General features: G+C 40.0%; 2 protein-coding genes across 2 annotated transcripts in view; both read left to right on the top strand.

Moving 5' to 3' along the window:
• The window catches only part of ank1a (ankyrin 1, erythrocytic a), a 36,330-nt gene extending 27,715 nt beyond the window's left edge, over positions 1–8,615 (top strand). The window contains exons 40-46 of the mRNA XM_026321103.1: positions 63–723; positions 952–1,324; positions 2,420–2,662; positions 3,564–3,647; positions 3,927–4,067; positions 5,421–5,519; positions 6,768–8,615. Of these exons, the coding sequence (XP_026176888.1) occupies positions 63–723; positions 952–1,324; positions 2,420–2,662; positions 3,564–3,647; positions 3,927–4,067; positions 5,421–5,492 (1,574 nt within the window). The 3' untranslated portion in view covers positions 5,493–5,519; positions 6,768–8,615. The remainder of the gene's footprint in view (positions 1–62; positions 724–951; positions 1,325–2,419; positions 2,663–3,563; positions 3,648–3,926; positions 4,068–5,420; positions 5,520–6,767) is intronic.
• Positions 8,616–11,148: 2,533 nt separating this feature from the next.
• LOC113139403 (eukaryotic translation initiation factor 4E-binding protein 1) lies at positions 11,149–15,419 on the top strand. The gene is made up of 3 exons (XM_026322591.1): positions 11,149–11,605; positions 13,020–13,187; positions 14,772–15,419. Exons 1-3 carry the CDS (start codon positions 11,470–11,472, stop codon positions 14,801–14,803), a joined length of 336 nt encoding a protein of 111 aa, XP_026178376.1. The 5' UTR covers positions 11,149–11,469; the 3' UTR covers positions 14,804–15,419.
• Positions 15,420–17,409: the final 1,990 nt, after the last annotated feature.

Below are 17,409 nucleotides of genomic sequence, written 5' to 3'. Positions count from 1 at the left end.
GGTGAGGTGGGGAGCGAGGCGGGGGGCCGGGTGTCAGTGTGCCTCTCTCTGTCTCGCTCCAGGTTATGGCCTCGTGCAGGAAGATCTTCTCTCACCGACCTCGATGCAGTACAGCCTGCCCTCTCCACTGGGTGCTGAGCCTTACTGGCAGGAAGTCTCCAGTCTGGACTGTGCACCCATTGCCACCACAGAAGAAGACACCCTCATGGAGATGTCTGATGTACAGGTGTGGCCTTCGGGCAACAGCCCTTCACTGGTGCCTGTGGAGGACTCCTCACTAGAGTGTAGCAATGCTGATGATTCAGAAGGTCTGCTGGGGCTGCCGTATGGAAGTCTGGGTCGGCCAGTCAGTCAGGCCAGTGCAGCCAGTGGAGGGGGTGGGGTGCTGAGTGGCTCCATTGAGCTGCCAGAAGACGATTCAGAGATGGGCATTGATTCGCTTAGCACTGCCACGCCAGCCTCGCTTGGGGGCACCATCGCTGGGATCAATCTTAATGGTCTGAACAATGGTCAGGGGTCAGAGGCAAGTTCGGAGGCATCAGCATTTACCAGTACAACTGGTGGTGATGGAGCTGGAGGAGGAGGAGGAGGAGGAGGAGGAGGAGGAGGAGGAGGGATGGGCTCAGAGGAAGGGCTTTCTCTTGTTGCAGGACAGCAAAGGGTGTATGCTCGGCTGAGCGAGTCACCTGGTCTGAGCTGTGTTGCAGATCGGAATGGAGACAGGTGAGTCACACCTCTGTCTGCCTCTCAGGTGACAGTGCAAAGCCACAATCCAAGAGAAAAGAATTCATGCTTACATCCCATTTGACTTTCTTGCGTGTCAGTGAAAAACTGTAGTAATGTTAAAAATTCCATGAGGAGGAAATTGTCACCAAGGGGTTATGAAGATGATTTTACTTTCCTTGCAGTGTGCATGTATCACCGCCTTACCAACCTGTTCTGTCCTTCCAGGTCAGGTAATGGAAATGGAGGTGGTGGAGGCTCTTTCCTTTCCTACCTGCAGGAACAGACAGGTCCGGGGTGGATCCCTGTCACTGACCCAACTCAAGCCTGGGTTGGCAGTCAGCCTAAACCCAGGCAGGCCATGGACACCATGATTTCATCAGTACATAATGCTGTAGATGGAGATCAGTCCCACTTGTCCCAGGAGGCCTTGCTTCAGCCTGTGAGGGACATGGGGCACTCCGAGATCTTACGAGGGCACTTCAGAGGTACCCAGCCGTTTGAGAAGGGTTTGGGCTTCCCACACAGGGTACCAGAACTGAGGGCCTGGGATAATGTGCGCCTTAAGGGCCAGGTGAGTTTGTTGCTACTCCGATGCTTATAAAAAGAATACTTGTCCTCCACTGCAAATCATCATATTAACCACATCAATGATACTAACATGCTCACAATGACAATGTTAACACACTGAGCAGGTATAATTGTTTTATCATCATCATGGCATTTTCTTTTGCAATAGATGTTTTCATGGTTTATTAGTTGATTTAGTATACTGTAAAAGGCAGAGTCACTCCCACTATCAGATTCACTAATATCCAATGAGACAGTAGTCCTTGCAGCTATCTCTACTGGGTCACACTTTGATTTAGGTCAAATCAGCATTAGATTGTTCATGGTAGATCCTAGAAACATACAGCAAGGCACACACACATTTAAAGACAGAGTCTAGATCCCAAAATGGGCACAAATAGCATGTCCAGCCAAATATAGCAAGCATTCTCACTCTCCCTCTCATGTTACATGATACCACTCCAGTTATTACCCCATGTTAACTTTCTGGCACAACACAGGCACATCACACTGCAAAGGCAAATCTCAGCAGTTAAACTATGTAAGAACAAAAATAGAGTGTTGTGTTTAGGGCCTTTTTGGACTTGATAGTGGCTTTAAACAGGCTACTGCTGATTAAATAGCCTATTTTGCTGTCATTTGGAGGGATTGTGTGCTGTGCAGTGATCCAGTTGTTTTTGAAGAAATGTGCCTACTATGTTATGTGGATCACAGAGAATGACAAATATTAAATAGACTGAGTAACAAGTTTATGAGAAAAGGCAGTTGGCAAGTTTCTTAGTGCTCTCAACACAGCATACAGAGCCACACCGGACTAGCCAAAGGTATTTAAAGCCCACAGATCACATGGTCAGAAAGAGAGAGGTGGGAACAGAAGCCTTCCAAGGTTGCTTCTGCCTGGATTTGTCATTGACTGGCTACTCTTGACAGTAGGAAGGAGAAGGAATATACACCTCAGGATAGGGCCCACTGCCCCAGCTAATGGAGGGTGGATATGAAGTGAAAGACACAAAATCAGTTTGACTAAACTAGTGACACAAAGGCCGAGGGCTGCAGCTGCATGGGAAACAGGAGTCACTGAAGGCCGAGGAAAGCGAAGAAGCTTGTTGTGTGCGGGCCGTGTTGATTTGCTGGGGAAAAAAGTGGGGCAATGTGGGCCCTGGTGACCGAGCTCCTCTTCAGCTTTGTGGTGCTGGCTTTCCTGGTAATCAGCTGTCAGAATGTCCTCCACATAGCCAGTGGCTCGTTGCGGTCCGTTCTCTCCTACATACACGCTCATCTGGACCGTGAGCTTGGCGAGGTCGAGGGAGTGGCTGATGAAGAGGAGAACGTCACTACCAGAGTGGTCCGCCGCAGAGTCATCCTCAAGGTATAAAGACAAGGACAAAGGGGAGTCGAACAGAAATGTGGAGAAAGCATTAACTGGCAGGAAAATAAAGGAAAGAGGTGCAGGAAATAGTTTTCAGGATGCAGAAGTGATAGGCCTGTGGTAATATGAGTAAATGATTTGACTGGGTTTACTGCAGTTAAGTTGAGCATGTGTGATGAGTGTGGCAGGAAGGATTAACTAAGGACAGGGACACGATGCATATGAGGAAAATATATGTGCTGGGCAAAACAAAGTCAAATCAATAAAACAATAATAATTCATCTTGAAGTAATTTTGTTCAGTGAAAAGCATCAAATTACTGTGAGGATGTCTAAATTTATCCTCTGCTCTTACAGATGTAAATAGATTGTCTTGGGCTCAAACTAATTTGGACGCTCCTCTGTGGCATTTTTTTTCTACTGTAACTCAAACACATGCCAATACACAGCTTGAGTGGGAGTTTTAGAGTTTTATTAAGACTTTTTTTTCCCCCCAAAGCTCAACTAACTGTCCCTTGTTCTCAGCTCGTTTGGCTTCAGAAATGTTTTTGTGCTTATAAATAGCAGTGTAGACACACTGCAAATTATTAGGGGTATTATCATGCACCCCCTGAACTGTAATTGTACAGTACGTGTCTCTAAGCATTAGTGAGCTTAATGCCTCCCAACTGCTGGATTTACATGCTTCTACAAACAACCCTCTAGCCCCTCACCCATCTGTCGTTCGTCTGCTCATCTGTGCGTCCAATTAGTGGAGGGGTTTATGGCATGCACATAATTACACTGCAGTGACAGCCATAGGTCCGTAATTTACTCCGTTTTCTTTCCACCAAGATGAAAGAAATTAAGTTCATGCTGTAAAGAAAAACATTATTTAACAATACGTGCTCTTCTGCCCACAGGGCGATGAGGTTGAAGATCTTCCTGGGGAGCAAGTAAGCGAGGAACAGTTCACTGACGAACATGGAAACATAGTCACAAAAAAGGTCAGCCACCACAGCAGGTTTCTGTTCTGTATTCACAAACTGAGGCCCAGTCATTCTTTCCCTAATGCCTGTGTCACAGTGCTCTCACAGCATCTCTCCACATTATCAACATTCACCACACATGACATTTAACTATGGAGCTTCTGTACGTCTCCAAAAAAATGAAAAGATTTGAGTTTGTTTTTTAAAAGGATGATGAACCATATCTGTGTAGTTTACCACACTGTCTGCTTTCACCCATCACTCTCACCCGCCCTCCTGTACGTGTGTGTACAATAGATTGTGCGTAAGGTTGTCCGCAGAGCGAAGGGCTCAGGTGAGGAGGGGGTTCAGGAAGTGACCGTGGAGGACGCCAACGAGCTGGAACTTGATGCTGAGCAGTTCATGAGCTATGCCATCCTGGGCCGGGACAGCAGCAAGGTGGGCTTCTGATCTGCAGACAGCTCTCTGTTGGCCTCAAGGCCTTGCAACACCTGAGGTTCCTGTTATTAGCTACAGTGTGCAGGGAGCACTTAGAACCCAAATGGACTGAAATGACTGAATCAAACCAGTTAACAGCTGTTATCATGTGACCAGCTGTTTGATTTAACTCCATGTAACCACTATAGTGGACTTGTTTGGACTAAGCTTGAAAATCTCAGGCATACTCCAATAGTCCGTATTTGGCTTAACGTGCATGAGCTTCAATGTAAAGCCCTGAGAGGCTGAGAGCACAAGGTGTGTTCTCATTGTCTTAAAAGCAATAGACCTGTTTTATAATGTGTCAGATAGATTGGGGATGTGTGTTTGGTTAATTGTTTGAATCCTGACCTTCTGTAACATTAATCTCCACCCAAATATCCCTGATTCATGTTCATCTACTGCATGCAGGAAAATAAATTGGTCCACATTGCTCTGGTGCTGGTACTGCTTTGGTTAAAGAGCTCACAGTTCTGACATCATCATTTTAGTAATAACTAAGCTGCACCTACAGTTCATATGTTTGTTTCTTACACATTAATGACTGAATGAACTGATTATGGCTCCTTGCAGTGGATATATTTTCCATCCCCTCCCCATCGTTTATGTCAATAAGTAGCTCTTCTGTCTTTTTGGTTTCATTAAAGTTTATAGTCCCTCATCTGTGATTGTGTGCTGTGTCACTCAAACCTACAAGCTTTTCCGAATTAGAGCTGGGTCAAATATTATTTATAGTCATTCAATGTTTTTTTTTTTGTTATTTTACCTGAAGGAAGCAGCAGAGGAGTGGGGTTTAGCACATCAAGATAATTCAGAATAATTGTGATTACTCTCTTGAATTGTATTGTCCCATGTGGCTTAACCCCATCCATTAAGCAAAAATGTACTTGCAAATATTATTTGACGCTCCTCTGAATCCCAATTACTGTAGATGTTTCTGATGCCCTCTTATCTTTCCAAATACCACCCATCATGTCTGTCTCTGTTTGACTGTTACATAAGTTATATACATAATTTCTTTCTTTTCCTTCCTCTTTTCTCTCCCTTTGCCTATTTGTATCTCACATTTCTGTTACATCTCCTCTGCTGTTTTATTCCTGTTTTTCTGTCTTCTCTTTCCTTGTGGTGCTATTTCTTCTGTTGTTCTGTTTCTGCTTTCCTTCTTCATCTTTCTGTCTATTTCCACTCTCCTTTCTTTATTTTGCTCTCCCATACTAACATTCCCCTCAATATTTTGTTCTATTACTGTCATTCCACCTCTTTCTCAATCCTCGCACCTTTTCATGCTGTCAACCCCCTTCCCCCCCAATGTAGCCCGATACTGTGGATGTGAAGAAAGGTGCTCAGATAGTGAAATGTGCCAGTCTGCGAAGAGTTAAGCAGTGAGGCAGACTGAGTGCTGCGTCCCTGCAGGTACGGGACTGACCCACAGTGTCTTGTCTGACCTGTGGTCTAGACCATTTAATCCGTGCTCTCTCTGGATTAAATGCATCTGAATGTACCGTTAATTCAATACTAATGATATGTAATGTAATATTTACAAAAGAAATGACACAAAAAGATCAAATGAGAAAAGTCTGAATTAAATTTTTTATTAAATATTCTTGCCCAAATTGTATAAAAACATGAGCGTATCATTGCACATGCTGGAAATGACTGCTAATGCATGATAAGCATCTGTTTAATATTGATTCAGTATTAATATAGGTGATATGAAGACAGATTCAAAGAAACCTGGAAATATCTGTAATGCACCACTAATTGTCTTTATGTAGTAATCTAATTTTTTACATAATAAGAAGCAGAAATTCAGGCTGCTTGCCTTCTGGCAAATGCTTTGTCGCGTGTGAGGTATGGACTTACATTTGTCAGTAACAACACTAAATGTATTTGGGCACATTGATTTGTGCTTGCCTGAATGAAATTATGCTTTTTGTGATGAGCATTTTCTATTTAATTTTCTATTTTCTATTTATCTACGCAAAAAATGTTTTCTTTACAAACTGTCCCACTGTGTAAATCAGACACAAATGTAATTCCATACAGATAGAGAGCAGATACATTATGTTTTTACAATATATTATACCAGGCCAGTTGTTTTTCCTCACACAAGCTGGAAAGGGGTTGGCACAATGTGCACTCAAAATAAATAAATAAATAACCAAGATAGATTTTGTAAAGCGACAGCTCTCAAGGTCAAAGCTGCAGGGCCCGTGAATTGCTATCTGAAACCACTGTGGTGTGTGTACAGAATGTATGCGAATGTGAGCGTGTATGTGTATGAATGTGTGTGTGTGACTTAACCTTTCTAATGTAAATACCACGACATTCCTGACATTCCAAGATATTTCAAGCAACTCACTACTGAATGTTAAACCATTTTTGCTTGGACGCTTCTGCAGAACTAATCCTTGTTGTTACGAGTTTTACAGAGACTGATTTCACACACCGGTCTTTGTTTGATTCAATTATGGGACAAATTTGGGTTCAATCAGTTGAAAGGAATTTCAGAAAATACTCATGTTTGCATTGACTTACATGTACTTCAGCTTGCATGCCACCTGCTCTGTAGCTTTCTTATGAGAGTACTGCTTAGTTGTGTAGTAGCAAAAAGAAATGTGTGGCTTGTCCTAAGTCAGTGTGTTTTCCTTCTGTCCACAGAGTTCTCCACAGGATTCAACCCCTTCACCTAAACCATCCTACATGGACACATGACCAGCAGCAGCTGACAGGAGGAAGGACACACATGAAAAGGCAGACAGAGAGCAACTCAATGGCAACCACAGCAGCTATGCCGACTATCAGCACGCACCAGAAGAGAAGGATGCAGATTTAACTTGTAGTTTTTATTACCTTTTTTTTAAGAAACCATGGGGAAAAAACATCTACTACTAGGCTAGAAGCATGATTTCGTATAAAACAAAAACCAAACACAAACAAAACAAAAAAAAAAAAAAAAAAAACCAAACTAGCAACCAAAATGTGCTTCCTGTTATCTGTATCAGCATGAGTGACTGCTGCCGCATGGCCTGTCTTTAACTACAAATATTGAGGGATTACAGGGTGGGTAAAGGGGGAAGGGTATAGGGATGGGGAGGAGACACTGCTGTGTGCGACAGGCATGCAATGTAGGGTCATGGTCAATCACTGGCTCGTTTTCTAAACCAACAGGGGGAACGTTACTAGTAAAACTTAAGAAAAGGGACAATAGAATAATGAGAATAATATAATGTCAAGGCAACAGGTTACTCCCCCTCCTCTCTGCCATGCGAAAAACCTCACAAACTAGTTTTCAACCTGTCCCAGTCCTCTCAAAGTCCAGTAAAAATACAATTATCACCCAAGGATATTGGTGTTGTACATAATATTGTATGCACTACAATGCTCTACGTGACTGTGTGTAACAGTACGTTGTGTTGTTTATGTTATGTTAAGATGCCACTGATGCTGCTGTTTCAGGTACATAAGAATTTCCTTCCTGTTTTTCTGATTTGGTTCGTTTGGTCTAAACCTGTATATTATTCTATATATCTTGAGATGTTTGTGGGTACCAGAACATACAAATGTTGTGTCACTCTGCCTGTTTTAAAAGTCAGATTTCTCTGTGTCATGGTGTTTGTTTCTTTGTGCTTTTCATGTGCTTTCATCCTTTGCTTTTCACATGTCAAACTGTAGAGAGAAGACACAGTGTCAGTTCTTTAAGGTGTTGTGGGTTTTTGAGCTTTTGGGAGGAGGGTTTCTGCAGTGCCTCCACGACCTTTCCTCAGAGTGCTTTGCCGTGTGGAGAGGGTGGCAGTGAGATAAATGATGCGTGTAAGATTAACCTACTATACCATCCCAGCCCTCTGCCTTTTTCTTGTCCCAATTGTTCAATAGCCTTATGAGGTTCATATTAATAAGATGTTTGTCTGAGTCTAAATCCTAATACCTCTACTCACCCTCAGTAATGTCCTTATCGCCCTACCTCCACCTCTCACCCCTGTGGCCCATCACTCAGCTTCTGAGTAGATGTAGCAGTCCTGTCCGCCTCCAGCAGGGGGCAGGATCCCAACTTCAGCAAGTAGCAGTGTCTGTTTGACCTTGTCACACAGTATGTCATGCCACCATTGATGAGGTGCACTTATATACCATCTCACCCCCACCAGAAGATGTCACTTTATAGGGGTAAAGCAGCTGAAAAGCTAGTAACAATGTAGCACTGGTTTGACTGGGTGAAGGACAAAGAGTGAACAGGAGAACTGGTCGTTTTGAGGGTCGAGGATGTGTTGAGTTTGGATGTTTGTCTGTTTGGTAAATTCTTTAGAGTGTAGCAAAGATAGTTGGTCTCCGATCACTGTGATGAGAAACTGTAATACTGACCCGCAACTGTGAGCCTGACCCTTCCTGAAGTATTTCTGTTGTTTCACTCCTTTCTTTGGTGTTATGTCTTTTTGTTGTGATTTTTCTATCTTAACTGTACTGAAGCAATAACTGCTTACAAAAGTAAAGGATTGTTTTTTTGTGAGTGCATTTGAGTGTGACAGAGACAGAGAGAAGATCTTAGGATCATAGTTCATGTTCTTCCTAAGCTCAGGCTTTCCGCCTGTGCGTCCAGTCTTTAGGCTCTTCCTCACGACACTCAAAAATGATGTCAGCACATTAACGTCCCCATTTTTTCACTTTGCCTCTTTAAAAAAAAAAAAAAAAAAAAAATCTATTTGGATTTTCATGTAAGATTGGGCAAACATTGGTATGACTTAATACCATCTGTAATGTGCCCAGAGTCTGTTTTTGTTATGCCCATCAGAGAATGTGGGTGTGTTCACTCAGTTTTAAACCTTAATAACATTCATATGCACCTTGAAAGAAATTCTATTGTATGTGTGTGTGAGTGTGTGAATGGGGTTTTAATATCACGTATTCAGTCCTGGATATTGGGACATGCTGAAGTTGTGATAATATCACAGGGAGTAATATTACAAAATGGACAAAGAGCAGAGGCTCTCAGATGTAATTCAAATTCACATATTTTTTTAAGTTGATTTACCTCAATAAGTGTGCCATCTCACATGATATCAATTACCTACATGTGTTTCTTTACATTACGTTAGACACTGAATGCTTTATTATGGAAAAATATGTAAGTCACATAAACACCGCAATAAGCACCCATCACTAAATGTTTAGTATGGCTTCACAGCCAGAGATGATGAATGTAAAGTGTGGGTATGTTTTAAGTCCTGTTATTAAGTAGTCATGTGTGTTGGCTCTGTATTTTAGTAGATACTAGGGTATTCACTCTGTTGTTTTAACTCAATATCTGCTGTTGGTCCTCAAACACGTGACTTCATTCTCTACTTCCTTACAAACATGCATACAAATCATATAAGAGAGATTTAAAGATATACGCCTCAAATTGCTTTTTTTTTTTTTTTTTTGGTTGACAACTTGGATATCATTTATATTTTATTATCTTTTTTATGACCACAAAATTTAGATGTCAATAAGAAATGATACAGCAGTGTAATACTTTAAAACCCCTTATATCATAGCATGTGGCTTGCTCTTTAAGGGCTCATCATTATGGTATGTTTGGGTTGGTTATCGACGCAGGGGCCGTTTTATAAATCCACTGCTCAGGGTTAGAGCGAGAAAGGGGGGGGCTGAAGAAAAGACAATAAGGGGCAGTACTTTGGAGGTATGTAGAACTGTGGGGAGACTTGGTGGCTTCAGTGGCTGGTCTTAAGAGATGACAAGCATTTTTTCCTCAACACAGCCCACCCCTGATCTATTTCTACCCCCTTAACCAAATATAGACTGAGCCGATTCTAAGGCTTCCACATGGTGACAGTTCAAACACGTTTTGAACGGAGGAGTCCAAATAGTGCGAGCAGAGGGAGGAGTAGTTACATCTGAAACATTCACACTTGGAAAGCCCTGCACTGAGGGACTACTGAGATGATGCCATGCACCAAGTTCATGCAAAAATATTAACTGTTGCAAAAACTAGAGAACACATGTATATTCCTTTAGAATGGATTGAGACATTATTAACGCAATAGCATATTACTCAATACTAAGGAATGCAACTGCGCACATGCACAGAAAATGTTTTTAACATAAAAGGCTATATATATATATACATATATATATATATATATATATATATGAAAAATATGAATATATATATATTTACTTAGAATGCTATGCACCCTTACTTGTCAACTGGGATTCTAGTTATGTTATGGATGTACTTTTAGCATCATACAGCCGTAGCTACCAAAAGACTGTTGAGTTCTGGGTAATGCCTGCAACCTGGGGACAAATGGGGTCTTGTGGGGATTTTAACCTGTTTTGTTTGCTTTTTTTTTTTTTTAATTGTTATGGAGAGTCAAACACAAATTTAAAAGATACATGTAAAAGCCTTTTAATCCAATCAACTCCGAGGACATCTATTGACAATTTACTCTGTACACCAGCTCAACATTTACAAAATTAATAAAGAAATGAAATGTCTTTATGTATAGTCTGTAACCTTTTTTTGTGAGACACTTAAATCGATGTGCAGCCAACTACTGATGAGGAATCTGTAGCTTTTCTACAATCTGAATTGCCTCTAGCATCCTGTGAATATTGGTGAGCAATCCTCTGAATATTATCACATCTTGTTAGATTTTCACCAAAGTCTTTATTTATCCCAAACAGAGCTATTCTTTAAAACTCTGCAAAGGATTACACACAAGTCTACAAATGAATACATCAGTGGCTAGATAACATACTGACCACAACTGTCATTTAAGTACTGTATTCATATTCAAGCAAGTTAATCACCCATTGCTTGTATTTGCCAGAAGTTAAACAGGCCATAATATAAAATAAACTGGTTATAGTTTCACTGGCAACATCATAAGAATTGCTCCAATTTGTCTTAGATTAACCTACAGGTAATAGTTAATATGATGGCATGAAATTTAGAGAATATATTTTTGTGAGTAAACTGTAATGTGACGATTTGGACAGAATAACTCTGCAGAGACACTGTGTGCCAGCAGAGGGCGTCTGTGTTGTTTTATGTGCATGTGGAGGGCGAGTGGAAGCCGAGGTGTGTGTTTTCAGGTCCTTGTCACAAAGAACCTGGGCACTTTGTGTGCGTGTGAGAACTTGCATGTTGTAATGTGACGACTTTAGATACGACCGTCCATCATTTGCACTTATGAAAAAGAGGTATTTATTTTTTTTATTTATCCCAAAGTGCAGCTGAGCCAGAGGGAGACCTGGAACAGGCTTTGTCGGTTTGTGGACAAAAAACAAGAAAAGACTCTGTGCCTGCTTCATGTTATTAGACGTTAGTTAGCTGGGTTTAGTTTATTTTATTGGGGAGAAGATGTCCACTGACTGCCAGAAGACAACTGCCAAGGCCATCCCGTCGACCAGGAGGGTGACTGTCAACGACGCGCAGCACATGCCCCACGACTACTCCATTACTCCCGGGGGGACCCTGTTCAGCACGACCCCGGGCGGTACGTACTCCTGTCATACAACATATTTACTTGTACATGCCAGAGACGTGCCATGCTTTATTTATACAGCGACACGGTGAACGGGCTGACTCCATGAGGTGAGCTGCTAGCTGTCCTCAAGCTAACTGCTAACGCTAGCAGCTGTTTGTTTTATAACGGAGGGACAGACAAGTGTAGCGTTAACGACGTAAAGCGGCTGAGAGTCCTGGCATGTCGGTGCTTTCTCATTTTAAAGGGACGTGTTGTCCCTTTAAAATGAGACATAGACGGTTTCATCAGCTGAGCTTTGAGCGTTAGCGACACCTGCCGTCCACATTACGTCACCGACAACTACCGCTGTGATTCGTGCGTCCCATTGTGACGTCACTAACCTGAGGCGAAGTTTTGCGCAGTCTTATATTATATTGTGTTATCACTGTCAATCGATTAAAATATTTCATCGCGATTAATCGCGAGTCATGAGTTAACTCGCAACTTAATCGCATATTTTTATCTGTTCTAAATGTACCTTAAATTAATACTTTTCAAGTTTTTAATACTCTAATCAACATGGGCATGGACAATCATGGATGCTTTATGCAAATGTATGTTTATTATTAGTGAAACGACCCTAAACATAAAGAACATAGACATGTTTCAAAGATGGTACATATGTTTTTCAAAGAACTTGAAGCCAGTTGTTCAAACAGGCAAGGCCACAGGTCACACAGGAAATGCGTTAATCTTGCATTAACAAAATTAGTGCAGTTAAAATGAATTCATTTTGCCAGCCCTAATCATATTATATTATATTAAAGTCTGTTTTGGGGTTGATTACAGTCAAATCCTTATCAGTGCTCCTACTGGTCATATATTTTGTATCAAGGTTTATTGATTATTGATACAAAAGTGAAAGTGAAATACTTTAGTGATATACTAAACACAATATTAAAAGATAATTTATTAAAACAATATCATGTATGTATTGAGCAAACACTTATTTCTTGTCGAATTCTACTATTTATATGGTATATAGTTTTGGTTTACTCTAGAGCTGCACTGTTGCTGTTTCAATCCACTTAAATATTAAGATTTTGTCCTTTTCACTATTTTGTATTTTTGTAATAACTTCAGGTTTTGGACTGACACAAAACAAAACACTGGGCTCAGAGAATCTAAAATGTTTTATTGAGCACGCTATTCATTAGTGGACTGAGAAAATGATCTGAACAATAATACATAGCTGCAGCTCTAGTGTATTATATGCAGAGAGTAATGATGAGAAATGTCAAGATGAAATGGACATGCAGAATAAATATAACTGAAGCAGCTGATGCCAGTCAGATATTCCAAGTGCTACCCCAGTGCTCTGTCTGAGCTAATAGAAACGCTCCGCCCCAGATGCTCAGCTCGTTTCCTGCTTCTTTACTGGAAGGTACCAGGATCATCTACGACCGAAAGTTCCTGCTGGAGTGTCGTGGTTCTCCGGTGGCCAAGACTCCACCACGAGGTCTGCCCAGCATTCCAGGGGTGACCAGTCCTTCCTCCAAAGACGCTGATGAGAAGACTCATAATGGAGAACTACTGAACAGCAACAACACTGGTATGTTGATACCTCAGGCATACATTCACAGGGTAGCATTTAAAGTATTGAGTCGTAGATTCAAATCGTGTATTCAGCTAGCAGCTTGTGTAAGCTAGCAAACTGTTTATGAAACCAAGACTTCCTACATATTTCAAGTTCTATAGTTAGTGAGTTTTAGATTATAGTTAAGAGACATTGCCCACTGGGTCTCATTAGATACTACATCAGTGCAGTTTTAAACCAAGGTATACAGATAAATAACAAAACCAACTAAAGGTTATTAATTTTAAGCCTTTAGAGTTGAATTGTTTTCAGATTTATCATCACAGTGTATCCGTAGGTCTGACAACCGAATCCTAAATGCTGGGTAGACATGTGGTTTCTCTAAAACATTTAGGCTAATAAATCATTTCTCCAAAACATAAAACATTGTAATCATACCCTGGATTACTGAATAAAGAATTTCCAAACAGAATACAAATAAATGTAGATTAAAATAATCATTGCATTAAAAATAAATGCATTGTTGCCAGTAGAAATATGGTTCATGTGGTGTTGTTTGAGTGTTTATACACTATGGTTTGACTGATCTGAGCAGAGCATAAAGACAGAATACATATTTTTAATGAATATTTATATATAATATATATTTTACACAAATATCCCATGTCCAAACTGAGAAAGACTGAAAATAACACAAAATACTTTGCTGACAGTGGTAAGTAAATGCCCTAAGTGCACATATATGAGCTGTAAAGTCCGACCTATAGCTGATCTAGTCATCAGATGATGTTTCAGAAGAAAGAGTGTTTCACTTCTCTAAAAACATTTCTTTTTTTATTCTCCTGTTACACCTTTTCCTGCCAAGACACAATTTAGGGAACTAAGATGTACCTCATGTTGCTAATTTTCTTTGAGGTGGGTTTGTTACCTTAACCAGATCAGGAGCCATTGATATACAGTATATCCATCCCACTGACATTATTTCCAGCTGTTTGAGAAGCTGTGCTAAAAACTGAAAGGAGCATTTAACATTTTTCATGTCATTCAACGTAATATGTCAATTTCAGAGTTGTAATTCGACATGCGACAACCAGTTCCGCTGCATCTGTTTCTGCACTTTAAACGATTTTCATAGCAACTTTTCTGTCACAGTTTTTTGGCAAAAAGATAATATACCCTTCTTATTACCATCTGCAAAGCTGAGTCGGTTCTTTAACTGTTCAGCGAGCCATTAAAAAGCACAAGACCAAGCATATTTTAATCACTATGGAATATTTCATATGGGCTGCGAGTCAGAGGCCTTGAACAACACCAAAGGGGCAAAACAGAACATTATGTTTTTATTTTAAATGTATTTTTATAAATAAATTGTCTGTCTTATATAATTAGGTTTTGGAAGTTATCTAACAGTAATTAGTTGTTGATGCATCTTTAGTATTATTTATTTATATTTTACCAGTGAATGACATACACCTCCCAGTCTTCCTTAGATATTACTGTAAATTATTAGCTTATAGCATGAGACTATCTAAGCGTAACCTTAATACAGCGAGGCAGTTAGTGCTCTGTTTTTGAAATATATGTGTCTGTCTTTTTAAGGTGATGACGCACAGTTTGAAATGGACATCTAGGTCATGATGGAACAAGTTTTAAAATATCGAACTTACCAATAGGATGCTGTGATGAGAGAGGCTCAGGCACCTCGTCTTTTCCTACTATTCATTCCATGAAGACAAAGGTTCACCTGTGGTATTCATTGGATTGTCTTAAGAGTCTCTGTCTGTCAGTCTTGTTTGCTTGTTTTGCCCAGAACAAATTTATTATGAAACCTTTTCTGCCTGCCAGGCTTAAATCTGATTTATGTGTGACAAAGGGTCCTTTCCTGTAGTGGCTATTAATTTAAAATATACCTAAGTATGCGACAATATTTAAGCCTAATTCCTTGGTGCCGAGAGGTAACCATAAAAATGAAAAGTCAAATTTCTCAATTTTTAACCGTTCCAAAAGGGTTTGTCACTTGTGGTCATTTATTGAATCCTTTCTTTAGATATTGCAGTGAAATGTTTCAAATACTGTATAATTTGTTGATCTAGCTCTTAAAATTAAGATCTTTTGATGAAGTGTCACATAGAGAATGTAAAACAAAATTTTGTTGATGGAATTTTGAAACTGATTTTTACACAGTTTGTATGAGGACAAAAAAAGCCTTAAATCAAATGCCATTAAAGCAAAAAACAATTTGTCATATATTTTTCTGTGTGAGATTTTTGCTGTTGTGTGGATTGTATTTTTACAATCATCTGGATAATGTCCTCGTGTTATTTGGTTCACTGGTCCGAATACACATTTCATTTGGTGCCACCTGGAAGCTCAAAAAACTGTACGTTTGATTTCAGTGATTTATGAAAAGAAATGATTTGATTACCACAACTTTATTATTTGCAGTTCAAATGCTGAAGTAAGTGAAAATCGAATATACATTTTAAAGTGATAAATCTTGACTTTGACGGTGGCCTCACAGGCTGTAGTGCTTCCTTTGCCCCCCTGATTCAGCACAGGTCGTATCAGAGGAATTCCTCAAGGAGCACACTAGCAACTGATAACCTCAGTCAGCGAACTGTATAAACAGAGGTCAATATACAACTGTACATAGCTGGGACAAACTCCTTTGCTCCACTCAGCAACATTTCCACTTTATTTGCTGGCAGCTTGTTGATTCACATTTTTGTAAGGTCATTGTGAAGTGGCTTAACTGGCTGCCTGTTTGCAGACCTTATTAAAAGCTCTCAATAAATCTGTGACCTTTAATAATAATGAAATAAGCAAAATGTATTTATTAAATGTTTATTACAGGGTTTATCAGAGTACCTGTTTATACTAATACTTTACGGATTATGTGTAAACATTTATGTAGAGTAAAAAATACTGTACTGTCCACATGTTATGGCACAACCACTGAGAGGTGTGAAAATGACCACAAAAGCATTTGAGGAATATAAAAGCAAGGATGCAGTTGTCAAGGATGTAGCTTATGAATCACTATTAGTTAATGTCCCAAACAGAATTTCATATTTCAGATGTTGAAAACAGCAATTTTCATTTAACTTGTGCCTCATGCTTAAAAAATATTTTCCATTATTTTTCTGTCTGTTACTAATCATTCAATCAAATAATAATTGCAGCTTTAATAGTCATTATATAACTAAATATTTTGAGGTGCTTCAGTGTTGTTTGAGCCTAAAACATATTAGTGACAGTGTAAGCCTGATAAAGGAATTTTGGTTAATAGGGACAGTGCAGGGAAAAAACATCAGTGGAATAAAACTGAAAGTTTTGACAGGCCCCCGTCTGGTTTTGTCTTGGCTGAAAGTGTGGACAGAGTAGTTTCAGCTCATCAGTTCCAGTCCGCCCTGTCCTTCCTCCTTCCATGGCAGCTCCACTGCCTAAGTGTTGACTCGCCCCCATTCCCTCACTGCTCTCTGTGTGTTTTGGGTCTAAATCTCCCCTTGTCACCTCTGCTTCCTGACAGCCCCCACCCCGTCCTACTAAATAAACAAGTGCTACTGCTTTTTTTCTCCCCCGCTAATCCATCCTCTGGTGTATCTTAAGTGTTGTTCCACTCAGCGTGCCTGTTTGATCACAATCAACAAAAGAGGTCTGGCCAGGGAGGACACTAATGACCTTTGATGATGTGTGTACTGTAGTAGGCCCAAAGATGTGGATTGCAGGGGAGAAAAGCACATACACATTAAATTGTTAGCTGGTGACCAGGTAGGACAAGGCAAGTGGAATTAGGATGTAGATGAGTATCTACAAGCAGGTTGAGCCTCTATGGAGTGTTTTTCTTTTTTGTTAACCCAAAAGTATTCTGTATAACCAGATGTGTGTATTTTACTCTTTATAGTAGCTGCTGCTGAGGGATTTAATGGAAATCACTACAAATTAAATTCAGGGAAAAACTGCCATGAAATAAACTCTCACAGCTCCTGTATATTTTATTGTTAAAATTGAAAATGCCTAGGTTATTTATAGAAGCAAATATTGTTCATAGAGTTTTAAATCTTAAGTCAAATTTTATTTATATAGCCCTACGACAAATCACAAATTTGCCTTGAGTGGCTCTACGATCAATACAGCATATGAAGCCCTCTGTCCTTAGACCCTTTAGACTAGATTATATATACCACTCCATGTGTAGCACAAAAGTATTTTACTTTGAAAATCATCAATCTCATTT

This window comes from Mastacembelus armatus, chromosome 9, assembly GCF_900324485.2.
Source record: "Mastacembelus armatus chromosome 9, fMasArm1.2, whole genome shotgun sequence".
NCBI lineage: Eukaryota > Metazoa > Chordata > Actinopteri > Synbranchiformes > Mastacembelidae > Mastacembelus > Mastacembelus armatus.
The sequence above is the reverse complement of the archived record's forward strand: the minus strand, read 5'-3'. Positions and strand labels throughout refer to the sequence as shown.